We start from the raw sequence: 20,407 nt of genomic DNA on the forward strand, positions 1-20,407 counted from the left end.
GGGTCAGTAGAGAAACACACGGTTCCTAGTTCAGGAGGAAGATCGCAGCGACCTTTTTTCCTCACGTTAATGCATGATGGCGGCCGCGTTGAGAGGGAGCCTAGTAACATTGGCCAAGGTGAGTCTTGAAACACGATGCTGACATTTTCTCATAGTTTACACTGAAATATTACTAATGTATGTTTGCGTCACACGGCCAAATACAAAGATTAACTGGGGAATAAACTGCTGTCTGACTGTAGACGTGTTTAAATTCAGATTTGCTTTACACATGACGATGGGGAACGTTACTGGGAAAAATAGTAAAAACAGTTAAATATATCAGATGACAACTCACGGAAGAGGTCCATTAAAACTCGTCTGTACATTATTACTATTTATTTATTATTTTCCATTAGCATTATATAGTACAATTTTAGACACACTGAAGGGTTGTTTAAATAACATTTAAAGGAATAGATCACCCACAAAATTAGAATTATGTCATAAGTTGTTCCAAACATGTATGAATTTCTTCTGTTGAACACAAAAGATATTTTAAAGTATGTTGTTAACTAACCAGACACTTGACGACACCCGTTCCATAGTAGGAAAACTCTCTGGTTACCAATATTCTTTAAAATATCTATCTTCTTTTGTGTCAAAGGCTGTCAACATTTTTGGGAAATGATGCAAGGGGAATGTATTCTCTTAATTAGTTGACTTAAAGCTGCAGTCCGTATCTTTTCCTCTTTGTCGCCATCTCTCTGTTCGAAATCTGTAACTGCAGTGATTCGCGGAATTATTATCTTGACGTGGGTTGTAAATCGGCATGAAACAGCGCGGATGAACACAGTGCTTTGAGGCGAGTGCTGCTGTCAGTCACCGCGCTGTGTGGATGCTGTCATACAGAATCACAGATTCACTTTTTGAAAGTTTGACCAACATAAGAATTTTCATAAGAAAATGTCTTCTGAACAAGTAAGTAAAATCCATTTTTGTTCTGACCAACTAAGGGGGAAAAAGCATTCGACATGATAAGCTTCGTTAGATTTAATCAACGCGATTTACAGCAACCGTGCAAATTATAGCCTACTTTGTTCTCAAATTGTTCATGTTAACAACATCACATCAGCATTGCGTGACTAATGTTAAATTTAATGTGTTTTATGGTTACCTGTGTAGTTCAGAATTCATATTCTCCATAATAGCAAAACGAGAAAGGCACAACAAAGGAAACTCCATAACTGTGTGAATTAAGAAAACGTACTGTTACACGATTAAACTATTGAAATGTCTTACTTGTTCAGCAGAAAAAAGCCGTCTCTTCTTCCGTTTTGAACCCCTTCAAAACACGGAGTTCACGCACTTTTCAAAAGCCCCGCCGATGTTTAAATCCTTGTGTTCGCATGAGACGGTTTCTTTCTCTTTCTCTAGCCACCTTAAATCCGAAGTACGAAGTCTTTTGGGTTTTATAACTGCTGAATCTCCAGTTGACACTGATGATTGTTGTTTGGATCTTTCTGGATGCCATAAGTTTAATTATGTAAAGTGCTGCGAGAAAAGCCTATACATCTAAACATCTCGTCACGCGCAGTATAGCCGGCTAGCCGAAACTCCTTCTTTGTGTGACGTAATGACGCAAAGACATGCTCGAATTTCCCGCGGAAACCCACCAGTACCACTGGAATTAAAATCATTATTACAAGCTAACCGTTTTGAATCTAGCTATGGCAAGCAGATAGTTTTGACCACTGGCAGAATACGTTTTTTTTAATATAATTATTTTGGATTATTTTTAACTTAAAAAAGTTACGGACTGGAGCTTTAAAATGTAAAACATTTTGGCTGATTAATTGGCCTGGGCTTTTAGGATTGAAAGACCTTTTAGAACCATATGGATGGTTCACGCAAATCCATTTTTCAATGACTGAATAGCTCTTTAATTCATTCATGACTGTTAAATTCACTTCAAAAATAACAGCCTGAGCTGTCTGTGATGTCAACCCATAATAGCCCTTGAGCTGTGTTATTTTTGACTCCTCAGGGTCTGAGTGCTGCCCGTTTGCAGCCGTTGTGCGCCCGGTCCCTGAGTTTGACCGGTCAGAATGTTGCCGAGAGTCCCCCGGCACGTGCTGACAGCACCTTCAAGGTCACCATGGTCCCTGGAGATGGAGTTGGACCTGAGCTGATGACTGCTGTCAAAGACGTTTTCAAGGTACTGATGCACTTTCTTAGCCATGTTTTCAAAGACTTGAGGAAACTTTTTAACATCTAACCTTCAGTGGCATTCTTAGCCACCGCCGCCTTCTCAAGGCCCCGATATACTCGCATACCTCGTTTCCACCAAAAAAGAACTGGTTCGGAACTGGTGCTGGTTCAAAGTTGGTTCAACTTGCGAACCTTCTCAGAACCTGTTTGTTTTTTCCACTGACTAGAGAGCCCAGCGAACGACGTTGTTACGTCACTGTGTATGTCGCCATACGTCTTAGCTTTCCCATTTCCGTCGTGTTGTTGTTCACAGTAACCCACCCCCAGCCCCCGACGTAAGCATGACGTGGTAAAAGAACGGTTCTAGTCCAGCAAAGAGTTGGTGCCGCTTTGGAACCAATTTTCCTGGCTGAGAACCGGTTCTTTGGCTGTCGAAACACAAAGAACTGGTTCGCGAGTAGGCACCGGCTCCGAACCGGCTCTCAAAAAGGGGCAATAGTGAAGTTCTTTCATCCTTAACTTAGGGGTAGAAAGAAGTTTGAATTACCTTTGCAGCAGTACACTGTGTAGACTTGCATCTATGCTTGTTTCCAATGCCCTTTTCACTTCACCCTCTAGGCAGCTGATGTTCCTGTGGAGTTTGAGGAGTTTCATCTGAGCGAGGTGCAGAACATGGCCAGTGAGGGGAAACTGGAAGAGGTGCTGTCCTCCATGAAAAACAACAGAGTTGCCATCAAAGGTAACGTTTCTAACAGCTGATCACATTTTAATATAGTGGCTTTCAATTCAACATGTTAAACTAGTGCTAGCTGATTTATATATTGATGTACTGACATACAGTATACTAATTTGGCACTTAAAATAAATGTTTTAATTCTCTCTGTGCTTAGGAAAGATTCACACTCCTATGGAGTACAAGGGTGAACTGGCATCATATGAGATGAGACTGAGGTACTTCTTTGACATATTATCATGGCTGCTTTCTACTACTCGTGGTTCTCCTGCTAGTTTTTGATTAATTGGTTATTTCTTGTGTTATAATGTACAGGAGAAAGCTGGACCTGTTTGCCAATGTGGTTCATGTGAACAGCCTGCCTGGTTACAGCACCCGCCACAATAACCTGGATCTGGTCATCATCCGGGAGCAGACAGAGGGAGAATACAGCTCTCTGGAGCATGAGGTATCATAATTTATTTCTTTTAAAGGCATTTAAGTAAGGAAGAATAGATGAAGCGACCGGTGTGGTAATACAGCAAAAACGCAATGCGGATTTCATGAATAAAACTTTTAAGCCAATTGTCCTCAGTGAACTAGACGGTCCTAGTCGCATATTGGACTGAAAGATTCAACAGATCTGGAAGGAAAAGAACATTATCGCATCATAATGTTCGTAATCAGTGATTTAAATTAAGGTCTGCTCTTCACACAGAGCTGTCATATTGCTTTGGAAAATAACACGCATCATATGAGCTACTTTTATCGTGCTTTTTGGTATTTTGTTTTTGTTGACGGGTGTGGTTACTATCCTGGTAAGTTAAAAAGTCAGAAATTCTCCTTTTTGTGTTTTACAAGAAATAATACAGGGGGTTAGAACAACATGAGGGTGACCACATTTCTCCCAACAAAATTATATAATTTAATAGACTTTTTTTTTTAATATTGAAGTTGTCATAGATTTTAATATAAACTCCTTTCTATCTATTTTGCTTTTAACATAAATATGAGGTCTTTGTATTGTGCCTTTACAAAACAGTCTCAGAAAAAGTTTTTTGAAAGAAGTGTCTTATGCTGCATTTGTTTGATCAAAAACACAATAAATTTTAATATTTCACAATATTGAATATTACACATTATAAAACGGTTAGTTCCAATCCTCGATTCTGATTGGTCAATAGCTTATTCATGATAAAACACGGCTATGACCGCTTCACCCAACGGTTCTATTTATCACTGCGCAACACGCCCTTCAGCCGTTACTTATTCACGATACAGAACAGCCTCTCGTACCTTATTGCTTACATATTACTCCATTCTTCAGTGTCTCATGATCCAACAGAAATCATTCTGATGTGGTTGGTCGGCAAGTGAATTCACACTTCCAAAACAGTTGTGCTGCTTAATATTTTTGTGGAAACTAATTTTTATTTTCAGGACTTTTTAATGAATAGAAAGAACAGCATTTATTTGCAATAGAAATTATGAATGTCCTTACTGAAACTTTTGATAATTGAAAGCATGCTTGCAGAATAAAAGTATTGATTTTTTAAAAAGATAATATACCTCTGTATCATGAGCACCTCTGTGTTTGCAGAGTGTTTCAGGAGTGGTTGAGTGCTTAAAGATCATCACCAGGGAGAAATCTCGCCGCATCGCTAAATTTGCATTCGACTATGCCACCAAGAAGGGCCGCAGCAAAGTGACCGCTGTCCACAAGGCAAACATTATGTAAGTGTGATGGGATATTTCTGCCCATACAGTTTTGGAAGCTCAATGCATAGACTCACTCGCCTTGGATTATCTCCACAGGAAGCTTGCGGATGGTCTCTTCCTACAGAGCTGTGCAGAGTTGGCTGAACTTTACCCCAAGATTAAATACGAAACCATCATCATTGATAACTGCTGCATGCAGGTATTATTTCCGATCTTTTATTGGTGGCTGGCAATGAGGACGGCCTATAAATATAGTTACCATATTGGTTCTGTGTCCCACAGCTGGTGCAGAATCCATATCAGTTTGATGTGCTAGTGATGCCTAATCTCTACGGCAACATCATCGATAACCTGGCGGCAGGGCTGGTGGGCGGAGCCGGCGTAGTTCCAGGCGAGAGTTACAGCGCAGAATATGCTGTGTTTGAAACGGTTGGTCTAAAGCTAAATTGTTTTTCATACCTTCTTCATTCATTATACATAAACAGTTTTAGACTCATGAATTGCTTTGCAGCATGTGATTTTTTTTTTTTTACAGTTATTCTTGCATTCCATTTCAGGGTGCCAGACATCCCTTTGCTCAGGCTGTCGGCAGGAATATCGCAAACCCCACCGCTATGCTCCTCAGTGCATCGAACATGCTGAGACACCTCAAGTGAGTTTCCCACTGATATTCCATATTTACTTTTTCACCATCATATCTTATGTTTTTAAGCTTAACATTTTTACCTTTTAATCTCTGTTTTGACTTTCTATTCATGTTAAAGGGTTTTCGGGTCTAATGTGGGCTTATTTGTTATCTGAATTTACACTTTACATCATGATTTATCTTGCTGTTGTATATACACTACTGGTCAAAAGTGGTTTTTTTATTTATAATTTTATATTCACCAAGGCTGCATGTATTTTATTAAAAAAAATACAGTTCAACTAGTTATTAGCTAAATATTATTTCAATTTAAAATAACTATGAAATATCATTTTTAAAATGTAATTTATTCCTGTGATGGCAAAGCTGAATTTTCAGCATCATTACTCCAGTCTTCAGTGTCACTCGATCCTTTAGAAATCATTCTAATATGCTGATTTGGTGCAAACATTTCTTATAATCAATGTGAAAGTTTTTGCTGCTTCGTATTTTTGTGGATACCATGAGTTGAGTGGTTTATTTTTCTTTCAGCCTTGAGTATCATTCAAACATGGTGTCTGAGGCTGTCAAGAAAGTCATTAAGCAGGGCAAGGTAAGAAGTGATTGTTTGTTTGTGTGTTCATGTATAAAATGGGAGAGAATGGTGTGTTGTGTGACTGATAGAACTATATGATAGAACTCTATATGTATCTCTGTATTGTGTAGAGAATATGATCGTGTAAGTGCAAGTGTTGCAATGGTTTTCAAGTTCAAGATGCAACATTTGTTGTCGATGGATGTTTTACATGCAAGTCTATATAGTCCTGGTGGCACTGGTTTTCATCCTAATTGGTGGGTTTCCCTTTGCGAATGGCTTTGGAGTAATGACCCTACCCACAACACACCCTCTTTGTTTTTTGGTTTGTTTTGTGGGTTGAGGTTCTGCTTACTATCAGGCTCACTAACTTCGCCTTTTCTTATATTTTATATTTTATTATTCTCATCTTATTTAAAGACCTTATTTTAAGACTTTCAAAATGAATCCATTCCAGCCTCTTTCTTAACAGCAAATAAAAAAATAAATGAAATGCTTTACAATAAGGTCTCAGTTGTTGCCATTAGTTAAGGGCGTTAATCAACATTAACATTTATAAGCTGTTCATGTTTGTTGATCACTTTATTTTACATGTGCATAAGCAATGCTTCTATCGCTTGTTTCTGCTGCTTCTTTTTGTCTGGAGATTCTGTATCTTTCAGAAGATGCGTAATCGCGCCCCCTACCGGATAACAGTGAAAAGCATGGATTGCCTGAAAATTCCGTCAATTGCGTGGAAAGGGTTAATACTTCTGCAGCTTTTTTAAAGCTTAATGTTAATTTCAACATTTACTAACACATTTTAAAAATCTAAAGTTAAATCTGTTAATATTTGTAAATTAATAATGAACGGTTCTATTTTTAACATTAATAAAGATGAATAAATGCTGTAAAAAATATATTGCGACACTGAGAACCACTGCCTTTTCTTTTCTTTTTTGAATTGGCTTTACAGGGACTTTAAACAAATAACGTTCAAGCTTCAGTACAACTGAAATCATTTGTTTTGCTGTCGCTAGTCAAAGCAGGTGATATCTGTAATTGAGAGCATTTTCAGTAAATGTACATCTGCTAGATAATTGTTAATTTTAGAAGGGCACTAAGACAGGAACTAAAAGCCACAAAATATAAATTTTGATTTAATGTGGTCTTTAAAGGGTAACTAAACCCCTGGTCAGAGCCTGACTCCACCCACTGGCGATATTTGAAAAATGCTGAAAAAGTGGGCGGAGCCCAGCGGAGATAGAGGGGATGAACGGATACTCTATCCTGATCGTTTTCAATACTCGCAATTCCAACTCCTGACTCGCTACAGTGGTTTTGACGAAACAAGATGGTTTTTATACTGCCATGGACGTGGTAGCTCGTACCAAGGGCGTGGTAAGCTGAAACCTGCTTACGTCAGCTCTCACCGCTACCGTCACGAACTACCGCAAACATCCAATAGGAAAATTAAACTGCAGTAGCCACCGTTCAACCTGAAGAGGGCAGCACTCAGACGTTTTTACACCATATATTGCAGAATTAAAACACTTTATACCCAAATGTCAAAAAAGTTACTCGAATCAATGAACAGCACTAATAAAGTTGGTTAAAAAAGTTGGTTTAGTTACCCTTTAATCCATTACTTTCATACATGAAATACTCGGACATGGATGTCCTCTATGGATACATTCAGCCCCAGCTTTGGCTGTTTTTTTTCCTCCTTAAAAGCTGTCTTACAGTCCTTCAAGTTTGTGCTTGTTGTCCATAAATTCTGATGTGGTCTTCACCTCCCCTTTCTCCACCTTTCTTCCTCTGTCGTCACAACCTGTTCTGGGTGTATGTGACTGTCTGTCTCTGTGTGTGTGTGTCCCAGGTGAGGACGCGAGACCTAGGGGGTTACAGCACCACTAGTGACTTTGTCAGTGCGATTGTGGCCAACCTGAGTCATCGGACTGTTTGAAGATGCTTGCCAAACCCAATACCTATCTCGGATCCCCTATATTTGCCACATTTCCCTCCCCTTTTCCCTCCCAATGAAAGTCTCTCACTTTCATTGTCTCTTATCATTTTTTTTTTTTGACTGATTAATGAATGCATTTTTGTTTTGTTTTTATTGCTGTTGTTGTTGTTTTCCCCCCTTAATGTTATGTATTCATGTACATTTTAGGGATGCACGATGATATCGGGACAACATCGGTATCGGCCGATAAAAGCTTAAAATGACCATCATCGGCATCGGCCGATATGAATATTTCTGCCGATGAGCCTTGCCGATAGGGTGGCGTGTTTCCTATGCGCACGTGACGACCGTGAACGAAGCATGAGCGCCAGCAACTTAAACTTCCAACTAGGGGTCTGCGTCTCACGCGGTTTTTGATCGTGGACGATTAAAATGTCTCCACGATCTGCTTTTGAAGAAAAATCATAGTGCATTCTATCAGTTCAATTCTGGCGCCTTCATCTCAACATACTGTACAACGCGACGTACATTCACATCACATCATATGTAAACGCAGAGGTAGAGTTACACACGGGACACTGCAATTCACAAAAGTTCATTATTTACATGTGCGTCAAAGTCTTGCTAGTTAAACATGTCATTCACGTGCTGATGCGCTGTTCTAACATCCGCTTTTCTGAGCGCGTACACCCGACGCTCACAGGAACTAAAGCCTGTCACAGCGCCTGCATACTGGACTAATCTTTCTAGTCTTATTGCGCTGATACTGTCAAATACACACAAGGTTTACATAAACAAAGTTGGTTATGTCTAAAGTGAAAGCAAACAGAGAAAATCTGCTTGTCAAATGCGTGTATATTAGACGCGTCGCGTGCAGTTCTTAAAGAGACAGTAATAATATGCTGCCGCTTGTCCTTAAAGAGATACTGCACCCAGAAATAAAAATTCTGTCATTATTTACTCACTCTAATGTTGTTCCAAACCTGTATTCATTTCTTTCTTGTGCTTAAAGGTGCTCTATGGAACTTTTAGCGGCCTCTAGTGGTGATGTTTCAGATTGCAACAAGAGCGCTCGTGCTCGTGTGCGTGTGCGATCTCAGGAGCGAGCATTCACTTCCGGCCACACGGAGACTTTCAACGCAACGGCGAAAGCATCACACAACATGCTGGAAACTCGTGTAAACTCTGCAACGTTACAATAATAGGCTACTTTTATCAGCTTGACGTTGAACTAATGCTCCATGCTCGTACCATGATAACGTTACATTGACTGCATGTAGCCGACATGTGATGTTATCTAGCATAGATACCTACGGCATTTCACTAACTATTCGTGTATCTTTCACAATCAACAATGTCAACATAGGTGAATGTATAATGTCAGTGTAACAGTAAGACAGTAGGAAGTAACATTACTGTACTGAACGTGTCTGGAAATGTTTATTATAAACAATATGATAGTGGGATGAATTACGTTATAGCGTAACGATCTATAACGTAGATCTAGTACATAAAACAAGTATCCTAAAGCACCTTTTCTTATCCTGGAAGGCTGGAACAGTCTTTTGTATTCATTCCATGTCTCATGTAGTTTACCTTGCTATTTCATTTGAGTTTACTAATAATTCAAAAGCTCTGCCTATGTTGATCCGTGTTTTCGTCCTGAGTCGATCAGAATCACGTTTGGCCTGACGAGCTTCAGCAGATAAAACTTTGTTTTGTTTTTTATATTTATGTGGAGTTAGAGTTGGAGTGTATGTTGTGCTGGAGGCAGGTCGTTTTTGAGTGTTATCAGACTCCATGTCGTCAGCTGCAGTGCCGTCGGTCGCATAGACTGTATATAAGGAGAGAGGCTCGGGAGCGCGCATGCACGTCACATCCGATGGATTTCGCGGTAAATCCGACCCGGAGACTTCACATAGAAATATGAATATTGGCCTTCAGAGGTAATAGCAGAACCCGACAAGTGGATCATTGTAATGTGTGATTACAACCCCTTCACACACAGGCAATAAAAAAGGATTCATTTTAGAAGAAAAGTTCCATATAGCACCTTTAAATATACTATGGAAGTCACTGGAGTACAGCAACTGTTTGGTTAGCCACATTCTTCCAAATAACTTTTATTTTCAACAGAAGAGAGAAACTTGAGAGAGTAAATGATGACAATTAAAATTTTTGGGAGAACTATCCCTTTAATGTTAATAAAACAAAACACAGAGGAAATCACTCACTGCTCTTGACTGAGAACTTTAATAGAAGCTTTAATAAGCTTTTTTTGCACTTAAAAAAACCCCAAATATATCGGCATCGGGCAAAATTAGTTTGAAAATATCGGCATATCGAATATCGGCCAAAATCCAATACCGTGCATCCCTAGTACATTTAATTTCATTTATGTTTTTCACTGTATGCATCTTTAACCAGAATCACACTTGCATTTAAAAGTTTGGGGTCTGTAATATTTGAAATGATAAAAACAGGATATGCTCACCAAAAGTGCATTTATTTGATCAGAAAATACAGTAAAATCAGTAATATTATCTTAATACCATGACGATCTTAATACCATGACGGTCTAAAATAACCTTTTTATTTTAATATTTAAAATTTTAATTTCTAGATGGCAAAGCGAAATGTCACACGATCCTTCAGAAATCATTCTAATATTTGGTGCTCAGGAAACATTTCTTATTATCATTGCTGTACTGCTTAATATTTCTGTAGAAATTGAGATGCATTTCGATTTTCTTCCAGTAATATTTGATGAAAAGTAAGTTTAAAAGAACACCATTTATTTGAAAAGGAAATCTTTTGTTACATTATGAATGTCTTTACTGTCACTTTTGATCAAATTAATGTGTCCTTGCTGAATAAAAGTGTTAACCCCCAAACACACACACTTTTGAACTAGTGCATGTCTGACATCAATTTACTGCACTACTTTGTTCACTCCAGTTTTAAGTTTTAATGGAAGTTTTAGTTCATCCTAAGCTGTACGTGCTCTGCTGTTTCTGTAATGCTCAGTTTTATTCCTGCTTTTATATCTTCTCTGTTTGGGGCTGGTCCTCGTCGATTTGCCTTTGTGGTTCCAGTACCTCAGGGAATTTGATTATCAAGTTCTCAAAGGCCATTTGGCATATTGAGACGGAAGTTCCAGTGTGATTGTTTTTGCCCTTCCACTGTTACTAATGCAAACATCACAAATCAAATCTGCTGCCGTCATAAGTCAGATAGACAATTATTGGTTTAGTTTGCTGATGCAAATGTTCTGGACAGAAAGTCTGTGCCGTGCCATTGCTGACTAACTGACTGACTGATATCAATGACCAATGATATCACTGCCTCAGTCATTATGGTACTGCTTTAATGTTTCTAAGCTCAGCACCTGCAGTATTGATATTTTATAGTGTATCTTATGATATTGATGTTTTATAGTATATCTTATGGTGTTTGGGAAGGTGGAAACAACACATTTCAATTTTACCGATTTTTCAAGGTTTATTCGTGCCATTGATTAACTGACTAATGCTTTGTCAAATTAATTTTTTCAATGCCAAAAAAATAAATATGTAAAACCAAAAGGATTGAAAGTGTCATTTTGTAGTCACTTGTATTGTGTGGATTGCTCGCAGTGTTTGAAGACCTTCATCCCCATTTAACATCTTGTTTTACCATCACAAACTGGAAGTCAAAAGAACCGATATAGCCGGGATGTGCTGAATGTCTGAGGAGTGTGTTTGCGAGAGAAACTGTTAGATACTGATGTATTTATTTGGTACACCTCTCAATGCAAACAGACAACAAAATATATTTTATTGCTGTCTTTGGTGTAGGTTCGCACATCAGACCTGGGAGGCTACGCGTCAAGCGATGAGTTCACCAGGGCCGTCATCGCTAATCTGGCTGTCTAAACCAATCCACAGCGCTGGTTCTCCAGTATCAAAAGTCTTTTGGTCCAACATTTCTCATTTTCCCAGCTCAAGCCTTGCTAGTGGCCTAACATTTCAGACTATCACATAGTCTACAACAGAGCACAAGTGTTGTAACTGTAAGATTCATATTGTCTCTGGCCAGAACCACTGACATTCCAGACTATTACAGAATGACTGGATTGCTTTATGATGCTGCTTAAGAAACTAATATTTATTCAGCTATTTATTATTTCATTGCAATTGCTACAAGTTCATTACAATTAATAAACATTATAATATAGTGGCAAGTGTGTGGTCTTTTTCAGGAATTTACAGTAAATAAGTACTCTATTTGCTAAATGATGCTACTGGTACAATATCCATGTTATGTTTACATGGTTGAATTATGTGGGGGAAAACTGAAATATTATGTGTGTGTATCATTGTATATAATATATAATAATGTACCTTTGTACTATAGTACAAAAAAGTAACAATGAACTAAATATTTTACACCTATTTATAAATAATTTTTTCACAGTATAAATTGGGTTTTTATACATGAAAGTGTATCTGCCTTTTAAATTTCAAGAGGCTAGACACATTTCTAGAATCTAGAATAATTCTCCAGTTGTGCTGTTCTCCGACCACTCTCCATGCAATACCACAACCAGCCGGAGGGAAGCGCATTGCGCCTAATCGCTGCGCATCCGCGCATTCCCCTTTCCTGGAAGCAAGTCGTCCGCCAGATGTCGCGACGTCTCTGCGTGGGAAGAGGAGAGGAGGGGCTTGGCCTGGGAATCCGCTGCTTCCCATTCCAGGCGCAGGGGCACAACATGGCGGATTAGGAGGCGACCGACGCGCCCGGATACAGCGAACAAATCGTGGGATACCGATTCCCCGTGTCGTGGAGAGGGCAGGAATATAGGCTTTTCGGAAAGCTGACGCACACCTTTAAGAATTTCCGAGACATGCATTTTGGATACCAGTAAGCGCCTTCGCTGCTTTGCCCAACTCCAAATTGGCTGTCTGTCCGAGATCATTCCTATCACCCAGGCCCCCCACCCCGAACACACTCTCGGTTCCTGGGGTGTGGAGACAGGGGCCGGGGAAGTGGAAAACAATCGCACTTTATCTGGAACACCGGGCTCCGTGGTGCGGGACAGGGCTGTCAAGGTGAGTTACATCGCTGCTTCTCTGAGTATATTAACAGCGCAAACTTCTGTTCATCGCCTCAGTTTGTCTGATATTTATCCCTTGTGTCACTCAGGTTTTGTTACGTTAGTGGGTCGTCTAGCCAAAGAAAGCAAAGCCCTTTGTGGCACATCCGAGACCCAGACGCAGATTTATGTAATGTTTACGCACCGCGCAAGGATGTTTTGGGAGCGCACCCAATAATGTTTGAAGCAACGCGAACATTTGCCGAACTAGCTGGGAGGCAAGGAGGGAAAAATGAGGGGGTGGGGGGTCTGCCGAGAAAAGGAGGGGGAGAGGAAGAGAGAGAGAGACACGCGTAGCTTTTAGTGGAAGTCAGGCAGATTGTGCGCCAGAACGCAGGCGTGATTTCGGACTGGATACAATGAAACGTCATTAAAAGATTCTTCACTTGATAGTGTCGATGTTAATGGTTTAAGACTGGATAGGTTGCGAAAATATTAGTGATTTCTGACTAGAAAATTGTTACTTTTAATGGTTGATGGACAATTGTAGCAGTCTTTATGGTTTATGACTTGATGCATTGTAGCAACGTGAATGGTTCTGAATTTGATATATTGCAGCAAAGTAAATGATTTAGGCTGGTTTCATAAAAAAAACGATTAATGTTTCTGGATAGTGTACCAATATTAATCATTTCTAACGGTATAAACAGTAACAGTATAAATGATTTAGGACTCGGCACACAGTAACCCAGTAATATTGATGGTTCTTCTAGACCGGTTAAATAGTTCCAATATTAATGCTTCCAGACTGAATATTAAACCAGTATTCAGTATATCTGACTGGACACATTACAGCAATATAAATAATTGCTGACTGGAATAGGCTACATCGTTTCACTATCAATATTTTGTATATTCTAATAATATTAATCTCAGATACAGTGTAGAAATGAACTAAACTCCTAAATAAATTATGACTAGATGCATTGTAACAATATGAACCATTTCATTGAAGGTTATCTATTAATAATAGGCTAATAAATAACCATCAGTGAAACTGTTAGTCCCAGACCGGATACATTGTAGCTTTGTAAATGTTTTCTGACTGGATATATTGTTGCAATATCAATATATATATAGGCCTATAGATATGTTTTTTTTTTTACTGGATGTATTATAATTTATTTCAGAAATTATTTAAATTGCTACAATGTACTACTAATACCCTACATTGTAGTAATTCAAATAATTTCTGAAATAAATTCTGACTGGATGCATTGTAGTAATATGAATGATTTCTTAATTGATATATTGTAGCAGTTTGAATGTTTCTGAACTGGGTACATTCCTGTCATATTAATTGTTATTTCAAAAGTATGCATTCTGGTCTCAGACTGGATATATTTAAGCAATATAAATAAAAATTCTGACTGGTTAAATTTTTAGAATATGTACAATTTCTGACTGGATTTTTTTTTAACTATGGTTCCCGACTGAATACATTGCAGCTATGCATATGTTATCTGACTGGATACATTGTAGCAATAGTAATCATCCCAGACTGGATACATTCTAACCATTGTAACAATAACGAATGGGAAGACAATGGCAGTCCAGTGCGTTCGCGTCACGCGCTGTAAGTCAACATATTGATCAGCGCTTTGTCGCTACATGTTTTTAAAGTAAGTGTGTGTGTGTGTGTGTGTGTGTGTGTGTGTGTGTGTCCAGGTCCAGGTCCAGGTCCAGGGGAGGTGGTCACGCGAGGGAGTTGGTAGATTGTATCTCACGAACACAGGAATTATGTCGCTTAGACGTCCTGTCAAGTGCGCTATATTCATTGTCTGCACTTAGGTGAGAGTTGCCATTCTAATTCGCCCTTTTCTGCGTTATAAATAGGAGTTTTACTTCTATTCGACTGTAGTTTGCGCGCCACTGCAGTGCTAGCATGCCTAGCTAGGGAATACTGGATTGAGAATTCAACTATCTTTGGCCTCTGCTACTTGATACGTTTGTGTCTTGTGTGAATGGTCATAATATAATATGTCAAAGAAAATATGGAGCATGTAAGACTGTTTCTATATTGTTTGTTCACCTTTTGAAGGTGTGAGAACTAGGCCTAACTAAAATAATTTAGGTTCCCCCTCTCTGCTGCACTCATGGTTAGCTGATGCAGTTTACCTCATATGACACGTTATGTATTTTACTATCCACACATGGAAGACTGTTGAATGATGTATCTTGACGCATTGATATTGAGACTATAGTCAAGTCACTTTCAATATCTAGCTGTTAATTCCATTCAAATAGTATCACAACTGTTTCACTGTAATAAACAGGAAAAAACAGCTTCAGTTTTAGCTGTAAAGCAGCTCAGCTACAGAAGACATTGGTGTCATTTTTCAGCTCAATTCAGATTCAGTGTTGGTTCAATAATAACAGTCAGTGTTGCAAAGTTTATCAATTATGAAACAACTTCCATTTGAATTATAAAGCAACTCTACAGAACACGTCATTATTCAGCTCAATGTTGATTCAGTTCAATGTGTCTATTGCAAAGTTCAATTATGAAATGACAACAGCTCAGTCTCAGCTCATTATCCAGCTCAGTTCAGATCAAGTTTTGCAATCTCCTCTGAGAGTGTCAGTACAGTCAGATCCATAATATTTTCTCAATATTAGTTGTCTTTTATTTGAGCAAGCCAAATGTGACAATGGCAAGGAAACCAAAACTTCGCCGAATTGGAAGAACATATTTTGTACATTTGGTTCTCTGCATGCTTAACAATTCAGATAGTGTCATTGTACATTTGATGTGTTGGTCTATTCTTACCCTGCTTGGGTTTTTCTATCGACTTGTCCTGTTTGGACCTGTTATTACTTCTCTCTGCAATCCATGAGGTTATGAAATAGACCTGCACTTTTGGCAACTGGAGATGACACCCTGTAGTTCTCCCACAGCTTAACCTTTGCGATGATCCAACCATCTTGGGTAGCTAGATGGCTTTACGGATCATGTGTGGGTTTTTGTAATGTAATTAGGCATTAGGTATATTTTACATACATTCTGACACAATTCCAACAATAGTGCATGTCTGAGGTTTTTTTTGTATTAAATAATAGACATTGAATGTTAATTCCAGAGAGGTTATTCTTCATGAACATGCCTTTTTTTGTTACACTCGTGTCACATAAAGTAATATAGACATGAATGCACACCTGTTATGTGCTGATTGCAAAGATTTGTGTTTCGTCTCAACCACGTCTTGATAAGAAGCATGTTTTTTTGGGGTTTTTTTGTTAGCAAAATAAACATTTTATAAACATTGTATGCAATGCTCAATTTGTCTGTAGCATCCTCAAAAGTTCATAGTACTGTATTCTAACCGGCTCGAAGGCTCTTTCTGACATGTTGGACTTCTGATCCAGTTTCTATGATTAGTCATTTTTCATCTGTAATTGACTTTTTGAAGTGAGACCTCTGAAGTGAAAAGCAGTTCAGCTAATTACATATGTCACATTGGATCAGTGGAGAGGGTGGCTTCTTGGCCGTTGGTTTCCTCGCTTTCAGTAAGCACAAGGGCTCAGACAGAATCCATGCCTGTTTATATTAGCTACGGATGGGAGGATTTGCAAGACATCTCATTGAGGAGTTAAAGGCTGATCGGGTTTGATCACTCATTGTGAATTATATTGCTTTGAGTAATAGTCAATGAAGTTTGTTTTCTTAAAGGGACGGTTCACTCAAAGTCATTATTTACTCAACCTCATGATATTTTGAACATGCATGACTTTCTTTCTTTGGAATGTACAAACGAGAAACTCCCGCACACTATCAGAACTTGCATTTAAAAATTCTTTATTAGCAACGTTTCGGTCTCACGACCTTCATCAGGCATAGGCCTACTCAAATTTTCAAACTCAACCCATTTAAGACCAAGCACATGACCACTAAACAAGGCTACACCTGTAACCACTTCGACTAATTGTGGGCACATGATAACCACCACGTCACCACATTATCAACGTCATTGTATATCATCATAACAATCATTGAAAACAACAACAACAAAAGAAAAGAAAAAGAAAAACAGTTAAAGCAATACAATTTATAGCATCACATTAAACAATTATTCGTCATTCATTCCTCGAGGGGATAAAGTCGGGAGAGTGAAAATCCCAGAGAGTTCACGTCTCTGCAGGAGCAATTCAACATTCCCACTTCTAATGCAATCCCACAAAACCGTAAAGAGGAAACATCATGAGTAAAGGTTAAAAAATGAGCCGCAACTGGATAATTTGTATCTTTTCTTCTAATCGAACTTTTATGTTCACTAATTCTTTGCTTTAATTGACGTGACGTTTTTTCCCACATATCCTAGACCACAAGGACAATGAATCACATAAACAACACGAGTAGAAACACAGGTGATCACAGATTTGATTTGATATTTTTTACCAGTTCTTGGATGACAGAAAACAGATGTTTTAAAAGTATTGTTACACTGAGCACAATTCCCACATCGATAATTCCCATTTTTTATAGGACTAAGTAGATGGAATGTAAAAAGTGAATTTTTTAAAGAATGGTCCTAACCAATATTTTCAAGACGATGAAAGTGAATTTGTATTGGAGCAAAAAAGCATCATAAAAGTGCTCCATATGAGCACATTTTTTATTGATTAGCCTATTCATTGAAAATCTTTAAATCTGGCCTAACTCTCCTTGTGGCTCGTGGGAGTTCACGAAAGAAGTAGCGATGTACAAATTGTGATAATTTTGTCGTGAAGTCGTAAAGCTTTAGAAAACTTGAAATACAATTTTTGCATCAATTTTGAAGCTTGACAATCCCAGTTTTCATTCACTTTCATAATATTGAAAACCCAGCCAGGATATTGTACCTTTTGTGGAAGAAAGAATACAGGTTTGAAATTACATGAGGGTGAGTAAATAATGAGTTATTTTCCCTCAAATTCTTTGTCGACTCTGAGAGAGAGAAAGGCCACTGTGTGTGTGTAGACTCACTGTGTGGCTCAGTCTGACTGTGTGTTAAATACTGACCTCATCTGTGCCACTTCCTGCCCTCTGTGTGTGATGTGGCTAGACCAGAGCATTCTCTGGGAAACCCTGACACAAGACTGCCGGCAGGACACCACACAACCCTCCCGCTCCCCCTGATGGGTCAAAGGTATCTGTTTACCTTGACTTCAGTACTTGTTTGCACATAATTCCTCAAGTCATACTGTGGCAATGATTATAGGGATCAAATAAAGACAAAAAGTCTTCGTATCTGACTCTCAGGTTAACCACAATTCCTTTTTTTTATTTAAAAAAAAAATTAGGCTGATTTCTCATTTTAACCTCCATTCTTCTATTTTTCATGCTTTTAACGGCTATTTAGCTAAACAAATGTTAATTATTCTAACAATTAATGTAATCTGAATTGATACAGAAATATTCACTGTCGAACAAGTTTAAAATATATATATATATATATATTTTATGGGTTTTTTATGTCTCTAATGTCCTCAAAGGCATTTTATTTTATCAAAAATACAGTAGAAATGGTAATATTGATAAATTGCTCCATTACTCCAGTCTTCAGTGTCACATAATCCTTTAGAAATTATTCTAATATGCTAATTTGCTGCTCAAGAAACATTTCCTATTATTATCAATGTTAATCAGTTGTGCTGCTTATTATGTTTATGGAAACCTTGAAACATACATTTCCAGGATTCTTTGATTAATAGAAAGTTCAAAACAACAAAGAAAAATGTTAAATCTCATTTATTTTGTGACATTATAAATGTCTATACTGTCTCTTTTGATCAATTTAATGCATCCTTGCTAAAAAAAAAAAAAAGTATTAATTTCCTTTAAAAAAACGTAAAGAATACTGACCCCAAACTTTTGAACTGTTGTGCATATTTAAATATGCTATTCTGAAAATCAGAACAATATTTATTGTCTTTTATTTACACATGGTCTTATCTTTCCTTTCAGAAATAAATCACATTATGGACATAAATGTTATCATAATAATGGGAGATAATTTACTTAAGTCTAAGAAGTAATGGAGAATATAATGCAATTTGTCTCTTTGTATGCATGTAAGTATATACCAGAAAATGATATTAAAGAATATATCAAAGTAAGAGCTAAAGTTACGCTGAACAGATGCACAAACATCGTGCCAAACCAAGAATTTTAGGGAACTAGCCACCAAAAGAAGTCATAGCCGTGGCCCAGACAGGACTTTGAGTTTTCTGTTTTGATTTTGGAAGAAAATATGTGGAATAGTAGAAACCACGGTCAGTTGTGTTAATCTGAGCTGAGAGTCTGTTTAGTCTTTCTTTAGATCAGTGTTTTTTTGGTGTGCGTTTACTAGAGAACGAAAATTCTCCCTTAGCCATTTTGCAATCAGGTAACTTGAGTAAATCATTAGATCCCGGCTCATCTGAATGAGTTGCTGGAAGCGGTGCACAGGAAGTTGCCGGAATGGTGGGATGTGTGTGTTATGAAACACCATCAGAGTTTTCTTCTCGTGACAGTGTCATCTTGCCTGTCCGCTAGGCTGTCCCAGTTTGAGGGAGATGAAGAGGGGCATTGAGATTATTCCTGTCACACTGCACACTCCTCCAGGGTGCAGAGCGGCGTATTAATAAACCGTGAATGGGGACAGACAGATACCCATTATCTCTCCATAGAAAAAGCTCTCTGGTTGCTGAAAGAACCTCCAATGCAGCATTCTCTGCTACCTCAGTGGGCATTGTATTGATCAGGGCAGGGGTGGGGAACTCATTTGAGGTCGAGGGCCACATTGGCAGAATATCACACCAGGCAGGCCGAGAACAGTCAGAACAGTTCAAATGTAATACATTTAAATAAAGTTTTGGCCTTTTATATACCTCAGAATTCCATTTTGGGTGATAAAGTTTACCACAGCTAACAAACAACATGGAGGATGAAAGGACATTTTCATTATAAGGAAAACCAACGAGAATCTGAGATTCTGAGATCAGACAGATGTTATTGAATGAGTACAAAACAACTAAGTAGATTAGTCTCTATATCTGTAAAAAGTGTCAAAATAAACAAACAAAATATTAGAAAGCATACCCTACTACGCACAATAAGAAGCTTTACTTGTAAATATATATAAAGAGACATGTCTTTAGCTTTGACTGATTTTAAATTGTAATTTAAAATCAGAGAAAACAGAGGAAATCGCAGAATTTAGTCATAAAAAATGTACAATGTAACGCAGAATGTCATGGAATTTGGCAGATTTTGGATGAATAAATCAAAAGTTGGGCTGTACACTTAAATTGTGAGATGTACGAGTGTCTGTGAATGTTCAAGTGCAAAAAGACTATTTAAATATGAATGTGTCTCTGCGTGAATGAGTGACGTGGTTTTATCTCCTCTACATACACAAGCATGCGTGACATACGCATAACTTCATCTCCAGAAAAGTGCATTTCTAAGAGATGACGTCACAAACATTTCACCATGTATTTGATAAAAATGATCATATCACACCATA

General features: G+C 38.1%; 2 protein-coding genes across 4 annotated transcripts in view; both read left to right on the forward strand.

Annotated features, from left to right (window-relative positions):
- The first annotated feature begins 4 nt into the window (after positions 1-4).
- Positions 5-11,997, forward strand: idh3b (isocitrate dehydrogenase (NAD(+)) 3 non-catalytic subunit beta). Of its 2 annotated transcripts, none has more exons than XM_056242209.1 (11): positions 5-118; positions 2,027-2,197; positions 2,809-2,929; positions 3,081-3,141; positions 3,239-3,371; positions 4,503-4,636; positions 4,718-4,820; positions 4,904-5,050; positions 5,179-5,273; positions 5,799-5,859; positions 11,623-11,997. In XM_056242209.1, exons 1-11 carry the CDS (start codon positions 74-76, stop codon positions 11,698-11,700), a joined length of 1,149 nt encoding a protein of 382 aa, XP_056098184.1. In that variant the 5' UTR covers positions 5-73; the 3' UTR covers positions 11,701-11,997. The 2 variants fall into 2 exon arrangements, with proteins under 2 accessions (XP_056098184.1, XP_056098183.1); XM_056242208.1 differs by lacking the exon at positions 11,623-11,997 and adding an exon at positions 7,700-7,897.
- Positions 11,998-12,501: 504 nt separating this feature from the next.
- Positions 12,502-20,407, forward strand: part of ptpra (protein tyrosine phosphatase receptor type A) — a 34,050-nt gene continuing 26,144 nt past the window's right edge. For both annotated transcript variants that reach the window (XM_056242223.1, XM_056242224.1), the window contains exon 1: positions 12,502-12,876. The gene's annotated coding sequence lies outside the window, so the exon portion shown is untranslated. The remainder of the gene's footprint in view (positions 12,877-20,407) is intronic.

This window comes from Rhinichthys klamathensis, unplaced genomic scaffold (assembly GCF_029890125.1).
Source record: "Rhinichthys klamathensis goyatoka isolate OS25496 unplaced genomic scaffold, OSU_Roscu_1.1 h1tg000709l_1, whole genome shotgun sequence".
NCBI classification, from domain to species: Eukaryota; Metazoa; Chordata; class Actinopteri; order Cypriniformes; family Leuciscidae; genus Rhinichthys; species Rhinichthys klamathensis.

Bases quoted from the DNA above. Each gene is read 5' to 3' on its own strand.
- idh3b (XM_056242208.1), top strand. From the start codon at position 74: ATGATGGCGGCCGCGTTGAGAGGGAGCCTAGTAACATTGGCCAAG. The intron at 2,198-2,808 runs GTACTGATGCAC...TTCACCCTCTAG, and splicing joins CTGTCAAAGACGTTTTCAAG to GCAGCTGATGTTCCTGTGGA. The intron at 5,274-5,798 runs GTGAGTTTCCCA...TTTTTCTTTCAG, and splicing joins AACATGCTGAGACACCTCAA to CCTTGAGTATCATTCAAACA.